Consider the following 26,693-nt stretch of genomic DNA (forward strand, 5'->3'; position numbering starts at 1 on the left):
TCCAGGATCAAGCCCTGGGCTGAAGGCGGCGCCAAACTGCTAAGCCACCTGGGCTGCCCTCATTATACTTATTTTGCACTATTAAAAAGTTAAAAAAAATATATAGTGTTGGAGAATTTTCTATAGTTAATGAAAAACATGATTCACAGATTCATAAAAGAGTGAGCAATAATGAATAGAAAAGGACTGTTTTGAAAAGGACCATATGTAGGACTACATACAATCAGGTTTCATTATTGAAACAGCAGGTATAAAGGAAGCATATAAAAATGGAAAATTGAAAAAGACAGAAAGTAATAAAGCACTAGTATTGATTGCCCAGTCTTTAAAGCATAAAAATGTCATTTGGATAAAATAACGAATATTATAATGTTAAACAGAACACTACAACCAAGTTATAAATATGTATGTACAGATATTAATCTTGTTTAAAATCATGATATTATCAAAGATTGTAAAAAAGTACCAAAGATTATATAAAAAGAAAATCAATAGATGTCATTTATTTCATTAAACTTTATTCTCTTAAAAACTACTAATATCTAATAACTTCTCTCATATTAACATTATACAGAAACTAAAATTCTACCAAGAGTTGTTATAGAATAATATATTTAGCCCTCTAACCAAGGGGCAGCCTAAAGTAATGATGAGGGGTCATGAAGTCTGGAGGCAAACTAACTAGATTGGAATTTTGGTTTTATTATTATATGCCTCTGAAAAATGCAACTACACCACTTACTGTACAGAGAAAATGATCCTTGTAAAGTGGTTAGAATAGTATATGGCATATTTTAAGCCTATTTCAGTATTTGTAAAATTAGGCTTAACATAATTGAGTCACGGTTTTGGATGCTAATTAATATTTTTTATTTTAAAACAAAAATAATTTCATATAAATTAAGTTGCCAAAGTAAAATTCAAAAGTCATCATTATATCCATTATATATTTTTTATTCTACCCAGAAAAGATTTCTGAGGAATAACTAAATGCCTAGAATCAGATTTAAGAAAAGAAATTCTATCATAATACCAGTGCTTAAATTTTCTAGCACCTAGGTATATATGATTTTTCTAAAAGGAAATTACACATTCTAGTCACATTGAACACATTTTGTTCTTTTGATTTCTCACAATTGTATTATTTCAGTTTAATTAAATATGTAACTATCAAAATCATATGATACTAGAAAATAAAAAAATATATTTAATGATATTTAGGATAATAGTTAAGAGTTTGGAGTTTGGACACATAATTTTTTGGTTGACCTTCTGTTAACTATATATATTGCTAGGGAACATAACTTATCCTAAGTCTAAATTTCTATAGAGTATAAAATAGCAATAGTAATAATACTTATGCATAATCCCCACTATGGGGATTAAGTCATATATTGACATAATTTATATAATATAGAGTGTCTGATGCCTATAGCACTTAATAAATAACCTACTATTGTTAATGCCATAGTAAATGATCACTAAATTATAACTTAAATCTATGCCTACATTTCATCTCATATAGTCACACTAGTATTGAGCATAGCGCTGAACAGACAGTAGTGCTTAGTAAATATTTGCTAACTGGCAACAACTTCAAGCATTATTGCAATCTAAAAAAATAAAAATTATTGAAATCTACTTTGCAGGTCCTGTGCAGAGTGCATGAGGGAATAAACGATGTATTCCAGTTGTCTCAAAAGAAACCTAGAGTCTAACAAAAAAAAATCTGTCAAAAAGTTTAATTTCATTTGCTTTGACCATCATCTCTACAAATTCTAAGGTATCTAGATAAAGTAATTCTATCATACTTACATACCATAAAAATAATTCAGTCTTTACACTCCCCTAATGAAAATGCATGCATGACTTTAATTTACAGAGCAGCAGCATCATGGGTGTAGCCTTGGAGTCACTACATTTCCAAATAAAAGGCTTTCATGTTAGCTCTAGCATACATGAAATGTTTGCTATTTGTATATTAGAAAGAAACTAAATTCACCTTAATTTGTAGTTGTCAAAGGAGTGACCTGTTTTTAAGATCTTACACTTGCATCTAGGTCTAAAACCTTAAGGTATGTTCTCTCTACACCTAGAAATCTTTGGCCAGAGACACACGACTACTATTTGGCATAGTATGATTTAAATTAATATTCTATGACCCATACCCTTTCAAAACCATTTTCAAATTCTGGGTGTCTTGGTAGCCTGAACTCATTTTTGATGGCTTGGAGAAAGACAAATTCTCATATCCTACTGTTTTAATATAAAGTAAATACAGCATAAACTTATTAAAAATGAAAAGCTTTATAAAATCTTATAATTAGACAAAGCCAATTATGAGCAAAACAGGATACAGTAATTCCAGAACTTCAATGATACTATTTAACATTTAACATATCTTAGAAGAAAAAAATTGAATAAGTATTATTAATTTTATAATAATGCTTCTATCCATAATTCAATGAAAAATAAAACCATCAATGTGCTACTGAAAAGCTATTTCATATAGTCATTCAAAAATAATTTTAACTTTTATTACTATTACTATTATACATACATAGAAATGTCTCATACAACTAATATTTGACTGACTCTCAGAAAGTAAATACTTCTTCACTTTAACTCAGCTCTGACACTTATTGTCTATGGTAAAAAACACTGTATTACTAGTGGAATGTGTTAACCTTTTGTATGTAGATACTTTTGGCAATTCCAAGCAATACATATATTTTGTAAGCATTGCATAATGACACATGCAACTGTCTTCTGTCTTTCTGTTACTTTTTAAAAAAATCAACTGAAAAAGCAAAACTGTCACAAATTATTCTACTTTGGTTGCTTCAGTCAGCTAAATAATCAGAGCAGAATTAGGAGAAAAAATATGAACAGCACAATAAAGAAAAAAAGTGAATTCAAACCTCAGGCTTATGATGTCCTAGGGCAGATATTAATAGTTCTGCTTTCTCTAAGTTCATTCTTTTCTTTCCATAGGTTGTTTCTCATAGTTTTAACCAATATATTACAAACTGGTAGCCCTACATTTTAGAAGTCTCATTTTTGTGAAATGTATGCATTTTACTGGCTATGTTTGCTAAGTATGAAACACCTAGCTTCCCAATAGATGTTTCTAATTTTGTATATTTTAGGGCATAAAATATTCTTTATGGATGAAACTTTGTCTGCTTAATCCATCTGCCAGCAAGTTCTTTATTTTTTTCTGGCCAAATATTGCTCAAGGCCTACAAGTGTTTCTTCATCTGTGAAATGAAAAGAGGTACTTTCAACCTAAAATGACTTGATCTTCATGTCCCCTTGTAAGTTCAAAAATCTTTCTACAGACTTATAGACTAAGCAGCAAAGAACATAGCACTCTAGATGCACTCTTACTTTCTTCAACTCTCTATAGTGAAAGTCTAATGGAGCTGGATTTTGCTGTTTTTCAGTATTTATAATTCTTCAAGGGTTCTCTAAATTAAGGGATTTGTTCTCAAGAAAAGTATTTGCTTAAATACCAGCTACTAATTTGCTTTTTATTTAAAAGTAACTTGAATACTTCTAAACATAAAAAAATTAAAAGATAATCTAGACATTGAACCTTCAGTATGTATGAATGGTAGATCACATGTGTTCACAGTTGAATTCTGTCCTGCGGAAACATAGGTTGAAGTCCTAATCCCAGTACCTCAGACTGTGACCTTATTTGGAAACAAGGTCTTTACAAAGGCAATCAAGTTAAAATTAGGTCATTAGTGTGGGCCCTAATCCAATACAATCAGTGTCCTTTATTTCTTTTTTCAAGCAATGTCTTTTAAAAAGGGGGGAAATTTGGACACAGAGGAAAGACAATATGGAAATAACCATCTATTAAGTCAACAAATGCCTGAAACTACCAGAAGCTAAAAGAGAATCCTGAGACAAATACTTCTCTAGAACTTTCAGAGATGGCATAGGCTCAGCTGGCACCTCAAACTTGGATTTCGATTCCTCAGAACTTTAAGTCTTAATTTAGTTTCACTAAATTGTCTTTTGACAATTTTAGTTTCACCCAGTTTGTGGTACTTTGTTATGGGAGCCCTACGATACTAAAATACCATGCTTCAAAAATAAATAAATAAATAAATAAATAAATAAATAAATAAATAAATAAATAAAAAAATAAAATACCATGCTTCAAACATTCAGAGTAGTTTTCTAGTAATAACTGTGATTATTACTAGTTATTAATAACTTTGTAATTACAATGTATGATGGTAGAATATTCCAGAAGTTTCTAGAACAGAAACTCCGTCACTAGAATGCTTTCTTTGCGATTCCATAAAAAATTCACGAAATTATGAAATGAAACATGATATAAAAATACTTATGATGCAAATAGCAATTTTCCACTTATTTGTTTCATAATTGTGATTTAATTTACAGGTGGTTTTAGACACAAAAAATTCTGGAGGCCTTAAAGCAAATCATTGTATACAAATTTCTGAGAATGTTTGTCGTATATCTCGACTGTATTACCTTTGTCTATTTGTATCTTATGGAAAACCATCAAATAAAGATTTAAGGATAGCTTCATTTTTGTCAAGGGAAAAGAGTAGAAAAATAGGTAATGAAATAGAATGAGGCCTGTAAATAACATATTACATTTTCAGAAAGGTTCCTCCCATCTTTTATGTAATCTCTGGTAAAACTCTCTCTTCAACATTTTCTAAAATATTGTCAGGATTACTGAACTTCACTTAGAAAATGACTCCTACTCCATCTCTATGCTATCACCAGAATGACATTCAGATAAATTAATTTAATAACGTGTATAATAAGCTGACAAGAAAATAATTACTTGAGTAAGTATATTTTACCACAAAATTAATAGTAATTTACTATAAAACAGAACAAAAGAAGTGGATGACTAATTAAATGCAAGGTTTATCAGAGGATAACACACCTGGAATTAAGAGTGTATTAATTTTTCTCATAAATTCATAAGATTTTTTTAAAAAATTAGTATTTAGTCTATTTTTTAACCTCTTAAATCATACGAAGTTGTGAAACAATACATAGAAAATATGAAGGATTATAAAGATGTAGATAAAACTATTAATAATATCCTACAACTCAATGATCAACTTTAGAATTTCTTGCATTTCCTATCAAATATACATACATATCAAACATATATGTATTTAATTTAATATAACTTACAATTAGTGTATAATTATATATCCTTATAAGTTAATCCAATTACTATCATCCTTTAATGTTATAGAAAATTTATCATATCAAGGTAACTTAACTTTATATCATATCAAGGTAATTTCCATGACATTTGTTGACTTAGAATTTATAGTTTAAATCAGTTATTTTATATTTGATTTTTTAATTGCATTGCATTGCATTTTATTTAATTTTTTTTAAAAAAAGATTTTACTTATGTATTGAGAAGAGAGAGGGAAATCATGAGTCGGGGGGAGGGACAGAGGAAGACGGAGAAGGAAACTCTCTGCTGACAGGAGCCCAAGGTGGGGCTTGATCCAGAACCCTGAAATCATGACCTGAGCTGAAGGCAGACATTTAACTCACTGAGCCACCGAGGTGCCCAATTTGGACACTTATTTTTAAAGTTTCTGGAAGTCTCAGAGTACTTGACATGGTGAATGCATGATAAATATTGTTGAGAGATAAGTTTATTATTTTTGACTTATATATAAGTAGAATATACTTCCTACTAAAGAACAGTAAAAGAAGAATCAGAAAGCTCCTAATACAGTTCATTCCAAGTAAAATTATTTTCCTGGAGTATTTTTTTAATATGCTGTAAGTATCAAATTAAGATTATATTTTGTATGTGTTTATTCATATTTCATATCAAATAGCCTTTAATGAGGTAAAACCTCGGTAAAAACATAACTATTTTATTCATATAGTTTTTCAAACATATATAGGCTGGGTTCATTTTCCTATAAGTTTGTTTTATTTTCCAAGATGTGTTTGAGAGGTCAAAAGGCAAAATGATGCTGAACATTAAGTTTATAGTAAAAATTTTCTTAAATTTGAAATACCTTATAAATACTTTCTAGTATTTATTTTAGTCTTCTGAATAATCTTGAAATAAAAATGGCAGACATCATTATTTTCATATCACAGAAAATGAAGTTATTAATCCAAGATCCTAAGAAACAATTTGTGATACCCAGTAGCCTGGGTTATCTCTAAGAGTAAAATGGTTCTCTTCTCTAGATAATATAAAGGGAATGAGGAGGAAAATGGGCAGGCAACAACAACAACAACAAAAAACAGATGAAAACCAGAACCAAACCCAAACATTATACAGTGTGGAGTTACCTTGGAAGCCAAAATGAACATGGTTTATGTCAGATAAGTTTTTGTGATATATATTTAGCAATCTTGCAGGTTAAGGAGCTAATGTGTCTTTTGAAATAACATATCTTATTTTTAGAGAGTATCTTCATTGATACATGAATCCACTAGCATGATCATCAAGAAAGACCTAGGATTTCTTTTTCTGCATGCAGACTTTGCTTGTGACTCACCTATTAGATATGGAATAAGATTTCTAAAATCTCAATCTACTTAATTGTGTAGACTTCAGTAGCTTAGCTTATACCAGTCACCAATGCCTTTAATTCTCACATTCATTTTTAGAAACAAAGTTAAAGTCAGTTAATATATGGATAAATATTAACACTGGATAAAAATCCTCCCAAGAAAGAAATGTAGAATAAAAGAAAAAATACAGGATAAAAAATATCCTGCTGAGGACTGGAAAGTTTTCTGACTTAATAAGGTTCTAACAATCAGCCCTTCAAAAACTCCTTTTAAAGAAAGGAAAAATAAAGCCAGTTGTGAAAGTAGTCTTGCTACTTTTCTATAAATCCAAGTGGACCTGAATTTATGTGATGCTCACCCTTCAAATAAATGTTTTCTAGTGACATGAAGATTCAGAAAATGCTTCAACAGCAATAACTGGGATGGACGCTGTGTTGTAATAATTTGGATACACTTGACTAATGCAGTTATTTGCAATGAGGTTGGCTCAGTGCCCAAAGCAGTGAGCAAACAAATATAGCTCGACAATTGTTTCATGCCTTCCAAGACAGCCAGAAAGATTTTTGCTCAGTCCAGGGGGGCCAGTGGTCACTACTGCAGACTCTGGTCATCAACACTGCCTCAGATATATTTTTAAAGTAGTCTTTGTTAAATTCACCAATGTGCTTTATGTAAAAATGCTGGTGAGGCGCAAGCGTTTTTAATCAAATTAGTATGCAACATAAGGCAGCTGTGTATTCAAATGGGTTTTTTAGCAATTTGGTTGTTTTCCTTATAATAACAGGAAAGAACATTTTGATTTTGAAGGTGACAGAGGCAATATTACCAGAATTAAACAATCTGAATTAGCTTTTTCATGAAATGTAATATGTTTTATGCTTTTAGATGGGATGCTCCGGTGCTTTCAGATGAGCCTTCCACTGTCACAGTCAATGGCCAGGAACAGAATAAGCTCTGGAGGTAGGATTATCCTCAAATTTAATTTTTTTTTAGAAGAAGCTAATGGCAAATGTTTCTAGCAAACTTTAGGTTCATCTATGTTATAACTAGAGAACCAAGACAGGATATTAAAGGAACAGATAAGTATAAAATTAGTAAACAAAGTTTGACATTTTGCTTATTCTATGAATTTAATGCTGAAAATGAATATAATCCCTAAAATCATAAACAGCATGCATGTCAGACAAAAGCTGCAAAATTTCATTTCTTTGTCAACTTAGGTAAATTCAGAACTCTAGTACATAAGAAGGTAACAAGATTACAAAATTTAAGTTATATGATAATGATTTTTATTGCAGAAAGTTTGCAACCAAAACTGATTAAACAAGAGAGGCTTTTAAAAATTATTTCTACACTTTATATGAATTGGTATTCAAAAGAGAAGCAGAGTCCAACCATACTACCATACAGATGGGAAATTCTTGTTTGTATCGTTCAAGAAGAAACAAAAGCCCAGAAGAGGATAAAAATACATGTGTAGTGTTTAAGATATATTTGGAATTCTTGAAAGGAATAGCTTCCATAAAACCATTTCTTACTATTCAAACTCAGCCTGTGTGGTTTTTGAAGGTGACCAGGAACTTTTTATGCTAGTCCCTCATAAACTAGTTTCATCAGTCTTTAGGAAGCAGGATCTTTTGGCTTCTTAGCAACTAGAATTGCCTGTTAGTAACATGTATTTGGACAGGAAGAGGTTACTACTTAATTATTAAATTTTTAAATGGTGATAGTGGTAGATCTTTTTGTTGTTGTTTCATCTTTATGAACAGGCTGTTGAAAAGTCCTTTCCTAGAAGATGCACATATAGGAACTTTATAGCCTAAGGTTGGACAAATAGTGATTAATGTCAACTTAGCCCAGGGGTCATGTGATCTAGCTTCAAAAGGAATAATGTCTGCCTAATAGAATAATAAGTGCATGCACTGGGGACCACATAGATGCTCTACAAATATTAGCAAGAGCAATGTGACTAAAGCAGGCTGCTAGTGTTCTGGATGAAAGGATCTTAAAGCCATCTGGTGTCTGGACATCAGCCTGAAAATCACAGGCTTCAATCCATAAGATAATCCATTCACATAGTCCACATACTGAGATGGGTTTCCCAACGGATTTGTTCCATTATCCCAAATCAGTCCCTGTAACCTGTGGAAAGGTCTAATGTCTCCTAGAAAATAATAAGAAGTACTTATTATTTCTTTTATGGGACACACTTATTATACAGATTCAAATGGTTGAGGGTTCCATACTTAGAGAAAGAAAGAGACTGAAATAATAGACTAAATATAGGTAGTATTTGTGATAAAAACTGTATTTCTTCTTTATGAAAAAAACAAATTAAGAAAACACTGTCTCATGCCTTTTAAGAAAGGTAAATAAGCCCGAAATGAGTGTTTCAGAGATAAAAATAACATGCAAAGGGGAATTTCAATTTAATTAACATTTACTGACAATACATAAGAAGGAAGTAGAGACAAAAAATAAGTTTAGGGGTCTCTGTCTTCAGAAATTAAAGAGTCAAAAAGAAAATTAAAAAATCCAAAAGTGAAACAACTTATGTATATAGCAAAGCAGGACAAAAAAGTAAAATAATACTTAATATTTCAGAAAGTATTTTACTTCAAATTATATAATAACTTAAAATGCAATTTAATTTTTTGACTTATTTAGATAACATTTTATAACAACCTTCAGTTTCAAAATTTTACATGTTTGTTTGGAAAAATATTTTGTTCACTAGCATATGAAATACCAGTATATAAAATCTTTATGACACCATTGTGAAAACGATTTCAAATTAAAATACTAATTTTAATATGCTACTTATTTTCCTAAACTTAAACTATCATATTAGAATGTCCCGTTTAGGGCCAGATCATGAGTACAAGGCACCCGATGCCTTTCTTTGTTCTTTATGTGTAGTTATCACATTCACTCTCCTAGTGAAAAAACAGCCCTTTCCATGATGTGTACATACTTTTGCCTTTCCCATTTAGATGAGCCATCTTGAGCTGAATCCACTTTACACTGAATATTCCCATGACCTATGTCTTCAAACCCAATAAATATGACAATCACTGAATATTTTTCATGTGAAAAAAATCCAGTCTTATCCTTCACTTCCTGTTCTTTGTGAGTGTTCTCTAATGCTTAGCACTAAAAGTTTCAGCTACGTAATGAGGCTGTAGGTTCAATGAGGGAAGGACATAGACTTCTAGTTATCTTCTATCACCTACCACCAATTTTTGAGTACCAACTAAAGAGATAGGATTGCCACAAGAACTCAAGAATGCTTGTTAAATAAATGGACGCAAGACATTTCCTCTTTGGGCACACACATATGCCTGTGCTACTTACTATGTGTGACTGAAATGTCATACTACGATTACCTGGCTTTTGCCTTTCTCTGAGTGGAGGAAGTAGGGATGAGAAGGGGTCAGTTCGCTTATAAGCATCAAGCAAAATTCTGTGAAATACCACCTGTGTGCCAAGAAAGAGGTCGTCATGATTAATTCCTGTTCTAAGTAATTTATAGTCCAAAATGCACGCAAGGAATTCCTAGCTTTTAGGAATTATTACAAGCTGTCTTTTGATTCTACTTCCCCTGTCTTTTTTCTCATTTTGTTTTTGAGATGGCTATCATGTGTGGTTTCAAATTTATGAACTGGGGTTCACAAATTATCTAGTTACTAACTAGCATTAGTGAAAAAATGTTTCTAAGTGTAGCAGAGGCACAAAACTGTCCTTGTTAAAAAAAATATTTTTACAGTCCCTCTCTAAAAGCAGAAAGAAAGCCTGGAAAGTAAGGCAAAATCAGGAGATAATCAGAATACATTTTAAGAAGTAATAAATTAGCTAAAATTGAGAAGATTAGGGAATTTTGAGTTTTTCCTGAGAGGAAACTGCACAGATCCAGAGACTCCCAACATTAAGAAGTTGGAAAATCAAATTTAATTCTAATTTGGAAGAGGAAATAAGAGAGTTAAGCATAGAAGGTTGTAAACTTAGTCAAGGGAGAACCATCACTTAGTGCAGGATAAAGTAAAAAAGCAAATATATTTAATCATTTATTATGAACACCTTTTCAATTTGTAGGACACTATGTGCAGGATGAGTCCAGTTTTGTTAAAAGACAGACTGGATGTGTATATATTATAAGGCAAAATGTGATCTTCCATGTTGGGAGTGTAAGTGTTTAGAAAATTGCATGGTTTTCTTTTTTTTTTTTTTTTTTTTTTGCTTTCGCTAATGTTCTGTGTTTTGTTTTTGTTTTTGTTTTTTTAAGATTTTTGTTTATTCACTCATGAGAGACACAGAGAGAGGCAGAGACACAGGCAGAGGGAGAAGCAGGCTCCCCATAGGAAGCTCTATGTGGGATTTGATCTTGGAATTGTGGGATCACACCTCAAGCCAAAGGCAGATGTTCAACCGCTGAGCCACCCAGGCGTCCTTCTGTGTTTTCTGTAATAAGCATATATTAACAGTGTAGACAGAAAAAAAAAATGTAAACTTTAAAAAAATAAATAAAGCAAGCAGGCTAAAAGACATTTCTCATTCAGCCATGAAGTGAAAGTCAGCAGCCAAGGATATTCAAATGATTGACCTGGGGGACTATGAGAAGACTTAATAAGATTTAAAGAACCAATTGAATGTAACTGGACTTTATTTCAATAAAGTATTTACAGCCTGGGCCTTAGAGGCAGTTATGTTAGTTATTTGATTCTCAGTTTACACTCACATAAAATGGGGCTATTTATGCCTGCTTCAAAAGGTTGTTATAAATACTAAATGAAAAGCTGTTTATGAAGCACCTAGAGCAATAATACCATGTAATGCACTATTGTGTTAAATCTGGAAAGACCCTGATGAGTCATCCAGCTTTGGGCTTTTCAAACTGTGGGTTGCAATTCATTTAGAATGATATCAATTTAGAGGAACCCAACTACCATTTTAAAAATGAAACTGAAAAGAACAGAAGAGATTAGAAAAATCACAGAAAAATTATGAACTGTACGTATAATATATTGTAAAGAATTGTTTTGTCAATTTCCACTCTTAGCTATATATCCCACAGAAATGAAAACATATGTCAACATGATTATGGCAGCAGCACTATGCAGAAGGGCTGAAAAGTGGAAACAATCCTAATGTCCACTCACTGATGACTTGATAAACAACATGTGATCTATCCATGTAATGGAATATAATTCAACAATAAGAGGTATGAAGTAGCAAAACAGGATACAACATGGATGAATCTTGACAACATTACACTAAATCAAAGAAGCTAGTTGCAAAAAACCATATATTGTACAATTTCATTTAAATGAAATGTCCAGAATAGGAAAATCTACAGAGACAGAAATTATGGAAAGTTGGAATGGAAAGTTGCCACGGGTGAGGGCTGGGAGCTGGAGTACCACTGTTAATGACTACAGGTTTCTTTTTGGGGTGATAAAAATAGAATAGTGGTGATGGTTATAAAACCCTGTGAATACACAAAAACCCTCGGAACGCACTTTAAAAGAGTGGATTTAATGATAGGTGAATTATATCTCAATAAAGATATTGTTAAAAACAAAAGAATTATTTTGTGAAACTTCATTTCAGTCAGGTATACATATGTCCATTGATCTAGGGAGTCTTGTTTTGTTTCTTGAATTCTATATATGAATGAAATCATTTAATTGTCTTTCTCTAACTTATTTCACTTAGCATGATACCCTCTGTTTCCATCTATGTTATTGCAAATGATAAGATTTCATTTTTTTGATAGCTGAGTAATATAAATTATTAAAATAGTGAATAAAACACATGTATTAACTACCATTTTTTAAAGGTAAAGGCTTTTGAAGGAAAGCAATTACCAACCTACAACTTTTCACTACCATGTAATTGTTTTCCTTCTTGGTCACTATCTTTTTGTTTTGGATTGTTCTAAGAAACAATCCTAAATTTTTGAGGCTTATCTAATAACTTAGATTTTGTTTTTGTTTTATTTTTATTTTATTTTTTTTACTTTTTTGTTTTTGTTTTTGTTTTAGAACAGCTGCTGCTTAACATTGTTCAGTGTGTCTGAGTTCCTAGGGATTATTATTTTAAGTTGGAGAGCTACTAAGATTATGCCCAAAATCTTAGCACAAGCTTCAAAAAGATATTTGAAGACAAAGAAGATATTAATCAGGATATTTTTAATACCAAAAAGAAAGCAGACTTATACTATCATTGTTCATTTTGGGTAGCAAAAATGTATTAAATAATTATGAAGGAAAAAAGGAAGAAGGAAAGGAGGAAGAGAAGGGGAAAAATTGGGACAAAATGAACATATTAAAACTGTAAGCATTAGGAATCTGAATGTTTATTAAGGAAGGAAATGGATGACTAAACAAGGATTTGGTATAGTATTCAATGAAAAGGATCTCTATAAAGTTTGTATTTGTATTCCAGGATGATTGTAGATTTGGCACAGTTATGTACAATTTTTAAAACTTAAACAGTAGGGGATTGTAGAGTACTAAATTCTAGCAAAATATTTGTGTATCTTTAAAAAGGTAAAAGAATTGGACTTGGTTACTTGGGAAGATACTAGAGGAGGTAATTAGTCAATCAATTTTTAAACAACTGGAAAAGTGTGGATTCCATGAAACACCAAGTTTTTCTGAATAGCAAATCATGCCAGACCCACTTCGTCTTTTGTGATAACATCACAAGCCACAGAGACAAGGAAAAATGATAGTGACAATCCATCTTATTTTCAAAAGGTCTCAGAATGCTATTTGTCACATTCTCATTGACAAACTTGGGGAAAATATGACTTTAATTACTTTATTTTTAGGTAGGTAAAAGCATAACATGCTTGAATGTTCAATGAAAAAATAATACAAATTTCCACTTCATGTTGCATTAATATTTGAATGTAGCTCCCAGGAACTGGTTCTGGGGACCTAGTCAGCTGCTATTAAATGACCTGCAATAAGTAACTTAGAGTGTGCTCATCAGCTTCCAAGTAATTATAAATTTACTCACTATAAATAAGACATGGAATTGAAAAGATAGAATAATATAAACACAAAAAACAGATGGGTGGAAATTTGTCTTATTAGAATATTAAACAACAATGTGATGCTACTGTGAAAACTGCCAATACCTCATAGGAAAAACTTAGAAGGGGTAAGACATTCAAGAACTTAAATCATTTTGCCTTTTCTTTGTTGTAGTTAATCGCCATCAAAATACTTGTTTCTACCTTTAGTCTCTACTACCATATCTTTTAATGGATTTAAAGATAAAATTTGGTCATTTTTGTGTTTTTTCAAAAGTTCTGCCTTGTGTATGTATTACTTTTGTAATTAGAGGAGTCAAGCTACATCTTTAAAACACAGTCAAATAGCAAGTAAATGCAAGTATTTTAGAGAAAATATGAGGCTATCCCCTTCAAAAGTGTTTTAGGCAATAAAAGAAATTAAAGAGGGTGCCCATAAGGAACTTGTAAAATGAGGAGAATTATTTAGCCCATATATTGGCTACAAATATTTAGGAGACCAACAAATATTTAAGAGCATATACTGACAGTCCCTATATAAGGCTGTCACATACATATTCCCACATTATCCTCACATTACCTCTATACAATGAAAGAAGAGAGAGAATTGAAGGAAACAGTCTGGCTGGCTGAGTCTCCCAGGGTCTTACAGAGACAGAAATTATACTCCAATCTGTATTCATTTCAGGTGTGTCTAGCTACATGAAAATTAAAATGTTTATTTCCTTTTTTCTTTGTTTCTTTATTTCTTAATAAGTGTATATGTGGCATCACCATAGAAAAATGAAATAATTTTAAATTTACAGATATATGTATTTAAGGGATGCTGTGGGATTTTCCCTATTCTTTTTTTCAGCATTGATCCAAATTGCCATGTATCCTTGTATAAAGATAGAATAATTCCTATTAAGGGTGTAATTACTTTAGACTGTGAAGATTACAAACCCTTATGACAATAACTGAACCCACATTCTGTAATGAGAATTATATCTATTTTAAGTAAGCAAAGCAAATGAACTATAGTAGAAAGAATTCATAGTAGGAGCTGAGAATATTTGGAATTTTATCTGATCTGGATTTTTCTAGATTTTTCTTCCAGGTGTCCTTCATTTTTTAAAAGCTCATGATAGCCAGTTTGCAATGCCCACTTCTTATTTCAAGGGCCATATTAACTTCTATTTTGTAACATAAAAAAGCTTTATATTTTTATATCATGAAATAATAAAAGTTCATCATAAAAACAAAATAAACAAAAGAATGAGAAGGCCAAAATCATCCACAGCCTTAATGAAGTTAACTTTTGGACTATACTACCCTCTAGTTAGAGCAACAGAAATATGTATAATAAAATCTGATTGAGAATACAAAATAGGAAACATATAGCACATGTTGAGTTATAACCTGATCTTTTAATTAAATATGCTCCATGTTATTTATGTTATTCCTTTTAAAGACTGTATAATACTCCACTGTATACCAATTCTATTATATACTTAAACAATTCCATATTATTGTATGTCGAATGTGTTGACATTTTTCCTTTTTATAAACAGTGCTATAGCCAACATCATTATATGTATATCTCTGCAGACTTTTTCAGATTATTTTCTTACAAGTTCCCAGAAGTAGAAATGCTGTCTCACTGGGTATGCATAAATACTTTGTAGATACCTCACCAGGAACAATCATTTAGTATTGAAAAAATATTTGACAGGCGCTTTCCTGGGTGCTAGAGTTGAGGTTGTGAATAAGATGGTAAGCTCTTTTCTTACCCTTATTGAGCTTATTCTTTCAGCAGAATTACTCCACAAGGAAATGAACATAGAATAAAATATCAGAGTGTTACATGCTAAAAAGAAAACAAAATACTGTGACATCAGAGTGGGTGGCCAAGGGACACCTTTAGATTAGGGGCTCTGGAAAGGCTGCTCTTAGGAAGGAAATCTTAATGGGATGGTTAAATGGGAAGAAGGAGCCAGCTATAGGGAATTTGGAAAAAAATTTACATCTAGAAGGACTGGAAATTTCAAAGACCCTAGCCTGAGAATGAGTGGACAAGGTTAGTCTAAACCTAAGCAGCAGAGTAGCTTGCACATGTGAATGACAAGTTGGGGAAGAGAGTAGATTATGCAGTCTGGAAGGCCAGGGCAAGAGGTGTGGATTTATTCTGAATATGGTGGTAAATCACAAAGTGATTTCATGTTTTAATTTAATTATGATACACACACACACAAGTTTGCACATCATAAGTAGATAGCTCAATGAATTACTTACACAAACTGAACACATCCACCAGATCAGGAAAGAAAACATTACCAGTGTTCCTCAAACCCCCTTTATTGTCCTCTTCCATTCAGTACTTCCTACTGAGGATAACGACTCTCTTGATTTCTAATAGTACAGATTAATTCAGTCTGTTTATATAAACAACAACAAAAAAAATCATACAGTATGTACTCTTTAGCTTCTTTTCCTCAAAATTATGCTTGTGCAATTCATTCATATTTAGGCATCCATCTAAAGATAGGGCATGGATAAAAAAAGTGAATGAATCCTACTACTGAGCACAGGATTACCTCAACCTTCGGAAATTGAGCAGAATGAGTTGCTAATACAGGAGATATAGACTATTCAGTGAAGCGGGGAGAAAAATGAGGAAACCACAGTAACATGACCAAGGTAAAAGATCCCTCAAGAAGGAGAATGGTCAATAGTGAACAAATATTTATGAGCCATTGAGCAGAATGAGACTAAATATATACTATTGGATTTGACATTACGGAAGTCACTGACAAGTGGTGCTTCAAAGAAGAGAATGGAAAGTGATGAGGTAAAGATTACATATGCAGGGGCACCTCAGTGGCTCAATGGTTGAGCATCTGCCTTTGGCTTGGGTAGTGATCCTGGTGTCCTGGGATCAGCCTGCTCTTCCCTCTCCCTGTGTGTGACTCTGCCTTTCTCTGTGTCTCTCATGACTTAAAAAAAAATTGTATATGCAGAAGACTCATTCCAAAATTTTTAACAAAAATGAAGGGCTCTAGGGAATGTGGAATCAAAAGAGGTTTTCTGAGGTGGTAAGTACTACAGCATGCATGTATGATGATGAGAATAGTCCAGTGGAGAGGGAAAATATGAAGATACAGAAGGATGGGAAAGTTGTATAGATGATTGGCTAGGTGAAAGGGGATGGATTCCTTATTTTTTTATTATTTTTTGGCGTTCCTTATTTATATTAGAAGCTGAAAAACTTCAATTCTAATAAGAAGGACAGCAATTATGGAGTAGATATAGGTAGGTTGGTGAATGGTTATGGACAAATGAGAGTTCTCACCTTTTATGAATGCCTTTTTTCCTACATTCACTACCATCACTGTATAATCAATCTTATTGATTTTCCAAAAACAGAGTAAAAAACTTGTACCTAATTTTAATTTGTATGTATACAATTTTTAGAGAGGTAGAAACATTTTTCCTATGTTTATTGGCCATCTGGATTTTTAAAACTTGCTGTATTTGTTGTTTGCTCATTTGAAAATACCTTTCTGTATCTATCATATAGACAATGATTTGCCAAGATTCAGCATTCTTGGGTGCTTTAACTTGTTCTGTAAATTTATGTATATATTTTGCTAATTGTTTTCTGTCATAAAACATTGAGAATGTGGTCTGGGGTTAGTGGGATAATTTCCCTCTGTATCACTAATGTTTCTTCTAAATAGATCCTTTCTGGAATTTTTTCTTTATCCTTGAAATTTAAAACTTGGTGAGGCATCACTAGAGATAAGCCCCACAACCAGCTGGCTCTTTATTTGGGGCAACCCCAGGCCTTTCTCCCATATACATGCTGCATTGCTGTTGGTACACTGTTCAGATAGACTACTCACAGATAACCCCAAGTTATCCTGAGGAACACCTCAAGTTCTTGCACCTCCAGGTAAGAAAGATCCTATCCAAGTTATGGGGGTTTGCTTTTAAGAAGCTTGGTCTTCAAGCTGAAAGGGACTCGCCATGGTAGTCGTTATCTTGCCCCACACACTTTCAATACAGGAAGATATTTGGGGAGGTGGTGTTGCCATAATTCCTTCCTTTGCTGTCACATTCCAGTGCTCTTTTAAGCATGTGAGTTTCCGTTTATCAGCACTCACTACTTCTCTTATTTTTTTCTAAAGTTCTGTTATGTTTGGGAGAAATTCTGTTGATATAGTGTATTTGTTAGCCACCTATTCTTTTCATATTGATTATTATAGTATTATTTTTTTGGCACTTTATTGTATGTGTGCATGTGTGTGCATGTGTCCAAATCTATTTGTGCTTTCATGTCTCTCAGAATCTCAGGTCTATTATCAAATTTTCACAGAAAGCTTTGCTTCCTTCTATATTATTTTTATAAAAAAAAGACTTATTTATTTGAGAGAGTGTGAATGTGCGCATAAGCTGGGGCGGGGGGTGGGGGTGGTTCAGAGGCAGACAGCTAGGGAGAGGCAGACTCTTCACTGAGCACAGAGCCCGACATGGGGCTCCATCCCACAGTCCTGAGATCCTGACCTGAAATTCAAGAATAGGATGCTTAACCGACTGAACCACCCAACTGAGCCACCCAGGTGCCCCTTCCTTCTATCTTATTTGCTAAATACTGCCTACTGCTTGCAGCTGCTGCTCTCTTTGTTCCTGTTTTCAACATGGATGGCCTGTGTCTTCATCCTAATTTTTATTGCAGTCTCTATGTGATTAGGTTCATCTGCATTGACAAACACATGTTCTGCAGTCTGAGGCAATGAGAGAGGAATTTTAAAGTCTGTTTATTTGAAAAAAGAACTTTTCTGTTTGGATTTTTGACCATTTATGAGAAACATAAATGATCTGCTATTGACTGTATAAAACCATAAAATATTTCCATCAAAAATTATTTCATTACTAGGCATTGCTTAATCATACGACCGATGTCTCAGATGCTACAAAGTCCTTATAATTGAAAGATCTTTGCATTTAAAGAGATTTAATGATGCACAGGATGAATAATAGGTTGATCAGGGTAGAAAAAAAAGAATATAAGAGAAGCAATGGAATAGCAGAAGTTCATGAGCTTGAGCCCAAGAGACCTGGGTTCGAATCCCAGCACTGTTCCCACTGACAAGCAGTGTGGCCTTAAATTACAAAGCACCTGCTATGGGTTTTACTGTTCTTCTCCCCTCAAATACATATGATGAAGTCCTACCCCCGGGGCAGCCCAGGTGGCTCAGCGGTATAGCGCTGCCTTCAGCCCGGGGTGTAATCCTGGAGACTCAGGATAGGGTCCCATGTCGGGCTCCCTGCATGGAGCCTGCTTCTCCCTCTGCCTGTTTCTGTTCCTCTCTCTGTGTCTCTCATGAATAAATAAAGTCTAAAAAAAAAAAAATAGTCCTACCTCCAAGACCTCAATATGTGACTAATTAGAGATAAGCTTTTTAAAGACATAATTAAGTTGAAACGAGGTCACTGTTTAAGCCACCGCATCTGTGGCATTTTGTTATAGTAGCCCCTGATTTTCTAAGAAAAAAAAATGGGAATATTCCCAATTGTCTCATAGAGGTCATTTATTTGTTAGAGAGAGAGACAGACAGAGAGAGAGAGAGAGAGAATATGAGCAGGCACGGGGCAGAGGAGAGGGAGACAAGCAGACTCCCTGCTAAGCAGGGAACCTGACATAGGGCTTGATCCCAGACCTTAGATCATAACCTAAGCAGAAATCAAGAGTCAGTCACTCAGCAGACTGAGCCACCAAGGCGCCCTTCCTAGAGTTTTTATAAATTGATTAGGAAGAATAGAATAATAATTAGAATGTTATCTGTAACTGTTTATATTATGATAGGTACAGGGTTCAATGCTTTACACTTGTAAATGCATAGCATGGTGGCAGCCACAAAGGAGGTGAGCAGTAGACTATTTTTATTTTCTCTTATTTACTGCAAGGAAGAGATGCTGAAGTGAAGATATCCTCCAATGAAGGACGGATGCAGAGATAAAGGAAGAAAGAATGAGAGAGAGAGAGAGAGAGAGAAAGAGAGAGAGAGAGAAAGGGGGAAGAAACGAAAACACATTGTAGGGAAAAGAGAAACATATCAAAGGCTCCTTAGAACTGAGAGTAACAACTCTAAAGCAGTAAGGGATCAATCAATACCTAGTTCTCAGTGTGAACAGAAGAGAACATGTTTTCTTGTAAAGTACTTTTGAGGTATTTTTGGCCATAATTGCCACAAAGTGTCTAAGCTTTTTATTTGTATGTGATCCTATAGTTTGCATGGTGTCTATGTTACCACTGTTTTAACAATAGTAATAGAAAGAATGGAGAAAGGCTATCATGAAGTCATACATAGTACTGTATTGACTGTTTTTTATTTCCTTTTTAGCTTTTTGAGTTACTGACACATTATTGCAGCAAAACATATGTAGGGTCAATTCATGCTGAATAGTTATTAGAAACCATGATAACAAAAGTCATTACACTGCAGTTCAGTTTTGACAGTAAAATTTCTGCAACATTATCACAAATCCTCATGCATTAGTGCAATGATCCTTACTATAGTTTCATATTAGAATCAAAAGATTGCTGTAGCATGCTTGATACAAAAAGTCAAGCAGGCCAAATTCTTTTCTGCTTTTACAGATAACATTTTTGCTCTTTTTCTATGTACATCAAAGCAGATAGTAGCTTTGTTTTATATACTTTTTTCAATAACCTATGGGTACATTGCATATCTTTCTTTAAAATGAGGATTTTTTTCCTTGAAAAACCACACAATTCTGATTACCAGCACCGAAGGAAGTAATTTGAAAATGATTTTATATCTGACACAACTCCACAGAATTCTAACTATATTATTCACTCCATTATTTCTTTCGTCTTCTCAGATAGTGTACTGGCTGTGTGCACATGTTTTTTTTTTTTTTTTTAATTGATGATTTACTATGATGGAATAGTATAAGATTTAAAAAAAAAAGAATCTGTCATATTTAGGATTACTCTGATAGGAAAGCTATCTGAGTTACCATTTAGTTGACAAAAGGAAAATATTTTCAATGCCGAGCTGTACACAATATTTTACTAGTCATTTATTAACAAACATTTAAAGGGTCAGATTGTATAGTTACATTAATTTTATATTTTCGGTAGCATTAATTTACTCAGGCCCATTTCAAGAAAACAAAAGAAATGTAACTTGTGAAATAGTGCCTAGTCAATTTATTAAGGAACCTCAGAAAACTGAATAACTTCTTCCTTATTTGGAAAATCAGGTTTACATAGGTGTACATAGAATGTGGATAAGTAGGACACATTTCATTATATACAATATATGTTCTCTGGATATGTGGATGTAAATAAAATACTGTTTAGATGTGTCACAACTGAAGTGACTGTGGCTTGTTTGTAATTGCTTTAAAATTGAAGCCAGAAGATGCCAGATCCTATCAAATTAAAATATTGAGTGTCATAATGGCATGTGTTGTCTTTATTGTTGTCTTCTCCATCTGTGATTTTTATAGATTTCTTCATGAAGGTTATAATCATATATTTCCTTTTTGGGTTATTTCTAGGAAATTTCCAGTTGTTACAGCTATTGTGCATGGGCTTTTAAAATAAATGTATATGTTTTAACAGTGTTTTTTTAGTAAAAGATTTAGATATAGCTGACTAACCCACAAGTTATTGGTAAGTCTATCCCTCACACACTTTCTCATGTATGTATGTGTTTATGCATATATACAAATACATACTATATAATTTTCATATATATATGATTTTCTATTCTGTAACCCTTTGTCAGCTTTACCTACACAATTAGATATTTGTCTATTGCCATATTCCTTCCAGCACCTGTGTACATTTCTAAGTGATTATCATAATGTCACTATTACCCTGTATTTCTGTCCTCTCTGTCCTTAATTCACGCTATATTCCCAGGTTGCATAAACTATTTTATACCTATTACAGACTAGAGCCTCTCTTATAATAGTGTAGCCACACTAAAATCTTGTATAAGAAGTAAGGGATATATGTTTATCTAAATAATAATAACACTGTCAACAGTCATATCTTCTATGTGCAAAATATAAAGTTTGTGAAAAACTGTTCTGGGTGCTTTATATTTAAAATATATATATTTATGTTCCATAGAGTTGTTGAAAAAATTAAATAAAATTACATATAAAAGCTTTCAAAGTGCCTCACGCATAGTTAGTGGTTCATAAAGGTTAACTATTATGATATACTTTTTACAATAATCCTGCTAAGGAGACATTAATATTTCCATTTTGTCAGAGACTCAGAGGTATTAAATAAGTTGTCCATAGATATTTCTTTCTACTTTTGATAAAAGTAAAATTCTGAAAAAAAAATGACCTACAGAAAACATTTATTATATGAATATGCATTTCTATATTAATATTCATGTTAATAAATGATTATAAGATACAGCTCTGTAGATTTGGGGAAAGATGATTACAAGAGCAGTTTTTTCAAACGTTTATGTCATTGTGATGCATATGTGTAGTTCAAAACTAAAAAAATCATTATACTGATGCTCCCACAGAATTGTAAATCAATTGCACTTCTAAGTCATGCATTAGAGAAGCCTAAGTAGAAAATATACCTATTATAGGAGGTGCAGATTATAAACATTTAACTTGTTTTATTATAATTTTTAACATGATCTTTGGGTGATTAAAAAATTATTATTTTGTTCTATAGCTGCACAATGGCATTTTAAAAAGTCAGAGTTATAAGCCTGTGTGGATTCCAAAGAACATAACCTATTTATTTGAAAATATTCCAGTTTTTTTCTAGGTCTTGGTAATATAAAGAATACTTTATTTACTTCTTTTTAAAAGATATATGTAAGCAAAATTTCCTGAATGTATGTTATGACATTGAATTCTCTCCATTTCTCTATAGAATAATATTTCGTGAGGTTTAATCTACTAAATACTCTCAGTTGTAAATAGGTTTCCTAAGAAAGGGTTTCAGGGATGACAGGATATTCAGGGTTAACAGAGTCAATAGGTTTCTTAAAATGAGATTTCTTAGAACCTTTAATATGCTAATGTGGCTTAAGTTTTTATTTATTTTTATTTTTTATTTTTTATTTTTTTTGGCTTAAGTTTTTAAAAGGAGGATATGGTACGCAGTATGCCATATATATATGTATATATGATAAATATATAATACATCTATCTCCCTTAGTGTATTTGAATCTCTTTCTCTCTCTTTCTCTCTCTCTCTCTCTCTCTCTCTCTCTCTCTATATATATATATATATATATATATATATATATACAGGGCCTTTCGAGCAGATGCTCACAACACTTGAACTCACCATAATAGCAATAGGAGGTGGCTATGAAATTATTACAGTAGCACAATACATACTCAGTTAATTTTATGAAGTTATGATGTAATACTACATCTTTTGTTTGTTTACATTTCTCTAGGCTGCAAATGGTGCTATGCATGGTCTGTAAGTTTGTGTACTTAAGTTCTGCTGAATTTTTAACTTTTTAAAGTAGATTTGTGTATATTTTATGGGAGTAAATGATATATTTTGTGCGAGTAAATGATAAAATAGACTACTATGTACATATATTTTATGCATTCATGACATACGTAGCTTTTCCTTATTTTTTGATATTTTTAGGCTGCATGGTTCATCTGTGAGTTTTTTCAAATTGTCATAAATTTCAAACATTTTTTCTAATATATATTATATAAATATTGAAAAAAATCTATGTGTATGTAGTCCCATGCAGTTCAAACCAGTGTTGTTTAATGGTCGACTCTATGTATGGAAATTTACTATGAGTTTCTTTTGGCATATTCCTGTGCCTTTTATTGCATCAAAACAATGGATGTCAGTACACTGGATGATTAATAATTTATTTAAATAACTGAATGAACAGCTAGATGAATGGTGTTTGAATTCTTTGAGACCCAGAAGTATCCCCTACATCTCCAAAGTAGTACTCTGATTTATGTCCCTATATGATTCCTTAATAAACTCAGGTTACTTAAAGGAAGATGCTATAATCTCAGGATATCCATTGCAGTTACTCTTACCACTTTTCAACTATTGGTTCACTCAAACTTTCAAAAAATATCATAGCACATGCTTATTTTACATTTGGTTGGAGAGAATATTTGAACATAAGTTAAGACAACTGTGTCCTAGGCCAATTTTTCTTCTAATTAACTGTGTTTGTGGTAGTTCACTGGGCCATTCTGGCCCTAAGGTTCCACAGTTATGAAATCATCTTTTATTTTACTTTTTATTTTTTTATTGTGTATGCATGTGTGTGTGAAATAATCTTTTAATTTTAAAGAGATGGGTAAAATTTCTTTTTAAAAAATATTTTATTTATTTATTCATGAGAGACAGAGAGAGAGGCAGAGACACAGGCAGAAGAAGGAGCAGGCTCTCTATGAGAAGCCTGATGTGGGACTCCATCCCAAGATCCCAAAATCACAACCTGAGCCAATGGCAGACACTCAACCACTGAGCCACCTGGGTGCTCTGAAATGGGTAAAATTTCTAAAGGCATTTCCAGTTCAAAATTTTTACGATTTTAGAATTGTAAAGCATATTATAATCTATATGAAAATTAAATAATTTCCAATTAAATAAGTAGTCCTTTCCCCACAAGAAAATCATCATCGAAAAAGTGAGTTCAGTGAGATAAAATTACAAAAACAATTGTGTTTTAGTTGGACATTAGCGACATAATGAATAACTGATTTGGTGTTTACATGCTTTATAAAACCTGATGAGACAGTATAGTTGTAGTACAAGAGTAGTGTCATGGTTATGAGATGGGTTGGATTTTTAAAAATCCTATGTTTGATTCCTATCTCAGTCAGTTCCCTCTACTCTGATGACCTTGTGACACACTCAATCCCAGTTCCATACCTTAAACTGGATATGATTATAATAATAATAAAAAATTTTAGATGGTTACTAATAGACATTACAAAGATAATATTTGTAAACTGCTTGGCACAGATACCAGGTCCATATAAGTATTTGTTAAGTGTTGACAGATTCTGTAATAATTCATATTCCCTTAGTTTGAAAGTACTGAGAACTGGAGTAGGCAAAGGTTAAGCTTCACAAGTGACTTACAAAAGAACTAAAAATATATTTTAACCAGTTTTGAAAGAGATCATGTTCTCAGCCAACAGAACCCATCAACATTTGCATGCTTGCTTAGCTTACCTTTCTTTGCAGACTTGAATAATTTGAGACAGCAGTCAAAACAAACATGATTTTATCAATATATTCATGGATTTTAAACAAATGAAAAACATTTTGGAAATCTTTTAATGAAAATGATGGAAATGTCTGTTTTTACATAGAAGCACAGCCTGTGTTTCAGATATTTTTCTTTTATTCTTCTTTAGTGTTATTTTAAATTTTGGGATCTGAAAAGTTTTAGAGTGGATTCTATTCCACCACTACCCATGAACAGGGAAGGTAAGAATTTTGCAGAGTCATTGTTTGTTTCTGATTTTTAAAGGGCAAAATATTCATCACTGCAAAATTTTAAAGTACAGGAAAGTATCAAGAAGCGTGCAAAGGAAGAAGACACAATTTTAATACTATAGCATTCTAACATTTAAGCCATCTGTATATAAAATTGTGTCAATGAAGGGGACATTATTTTTTATATTTTACTTGTTTTATTCCTCCATTGAGCTTTCTTTGCTGCTGTTGGACAAAAAATACCAAGAAGTATGAAAATGTCTAATTTGTGTAGAGAGAATAATACTCCTTAGGAACCACAAAAATCAAAATATAATTATTTACCATGCCAAAAGAAATGTATGCTTAGAAGCAATGAAGTTATTATAAGAACAGGAAAATAATACACAAGATTTCTTAAAGTGAGATCCACTTTATATGACAAGGAAATTAAACAAGGAATCAGAGGTTGAACAGAGTTTTTATGTACCCCAAACTAAACTGGTCAAATGAATATATATATATATATATATATATATATATATATATATATATATATAGTGGAAATATTACAATATCAAAGAAATGGACTAAAATATTAAAGGTTTTTTCCCTTTTGATGGCCAAATTCCATCCAGTAAGCAGTGCATTAGACGCTAATGACATACGATTTCTCACTGACAGATTTAACAGCATCAGTAAGGCCTCTCTGTCCATTGCAGCAAATTGATCCTACATGACACTGACAAGGGCAGCCTGCACTTAATGACCTCCATCGCTGAAGGATGGAAATGAAAAATGATTGGAAGTACAAATAAATCTTTGAAAGTTTCCCTGAAACAGGTGTGCTAAAAGTGATTCGTTTGAGGGATCATCACAAATATAAACTCAATCTCCTAGTATATTTCACTGTCTGTTCATCCCAGGGTCTCACTCCTTGTATCTTGAATCATGATTTGCTTTAATTCCAAGATCAAGACAATTTTATCCTTACTATGGAAATACGGTGTTTATGGATTTCTCTGAAAAGCATGAGTTCTTCACTATTTATGCAGATATCTATTTATCACTTGCCACCTAAGGATTCTATATAAACTCATAACAAGTATACATAAAATTTATTTTTGTTTCCCTCCTGGTTAGAAAAGGAAATACAGTATAGCCATTGATTATTTTTTCCTCCTCAATTATCAGGAACAAATAGAACATGTTTAACTTCAATAACAATGTCAAATGCATGAAGTGATTGGACAAATGTTCCATTGATGTCCTTTCTTTGAATCCTGCACATGGATTGAGGACACTAAGATTTTGGTGTATAGTTATATTATCAATTCTTTCTCAAACACCTTTATTTCTTAATCTACCTTCATCTTGCTACTAATTTTTAAGAGAAAAATACACTCTTTCTTTCAACGTATTTAGAAGCTTTAACTCATAGGAGAGTAGATTGATGAGAAACATAAGGGAGTTTATAAGCAGCATTCCAGATGAATGTAATAGTTACAGTTGCATAGTATCCTTTTATTTTCAAAATAACTATGGATGTCTCCTTTTTATTCCTTATCAGGTTTCTTCTAAAGTAAATCTTATGTTACAGAGAAG

General features: G+C 32.4%; 1 protein-coding gene across 8 annotated transcripts in view; it reads right to left on the reverse strand.

Annotated features, from left to right (window-relative positions):
- CCDC178 (coiled-coil domain containing 178) overlaps positions 1 to 26,693 on the reverse strand; it is a 419,286-nt gene that overhangs the window by 106,735 nt on the left and 285,858 nt on the right. For 5 of the 8 annotated variants that reach the window (XM_072829166.1, XM_072829167.1, XM_072829170.1 and 2 more), the window contains one exon: positions 9,951 to 10,041. The exons of the other annotated variants lie outside the window; for them this stretch is intronic. In XM_072829166.1, coding sequence (XP_072685267.1) covers positions 9,951 to 10,041 — 91 coding nt within the window. The remainder of the gene's footprint in view (positions 1 to 9,950; positions 10,042 to 26,693) is intronic. 8 annotated transcript variants of the gene reach the window in all.

The sequence above is a fragment of the Canis lupus genome, chromosome 6, assembly GCF_048164855.1.
Source record: "Canis lupus baileyi chromosome 6, mCanLup2.hap1, whole genome shotgun sequence".
Classification (NCBI taxonomy): Eukaryota; Metazoa; Chordata; class Mammalia; order Carnivora; family Canidae; genus Canis; species Canis lupus.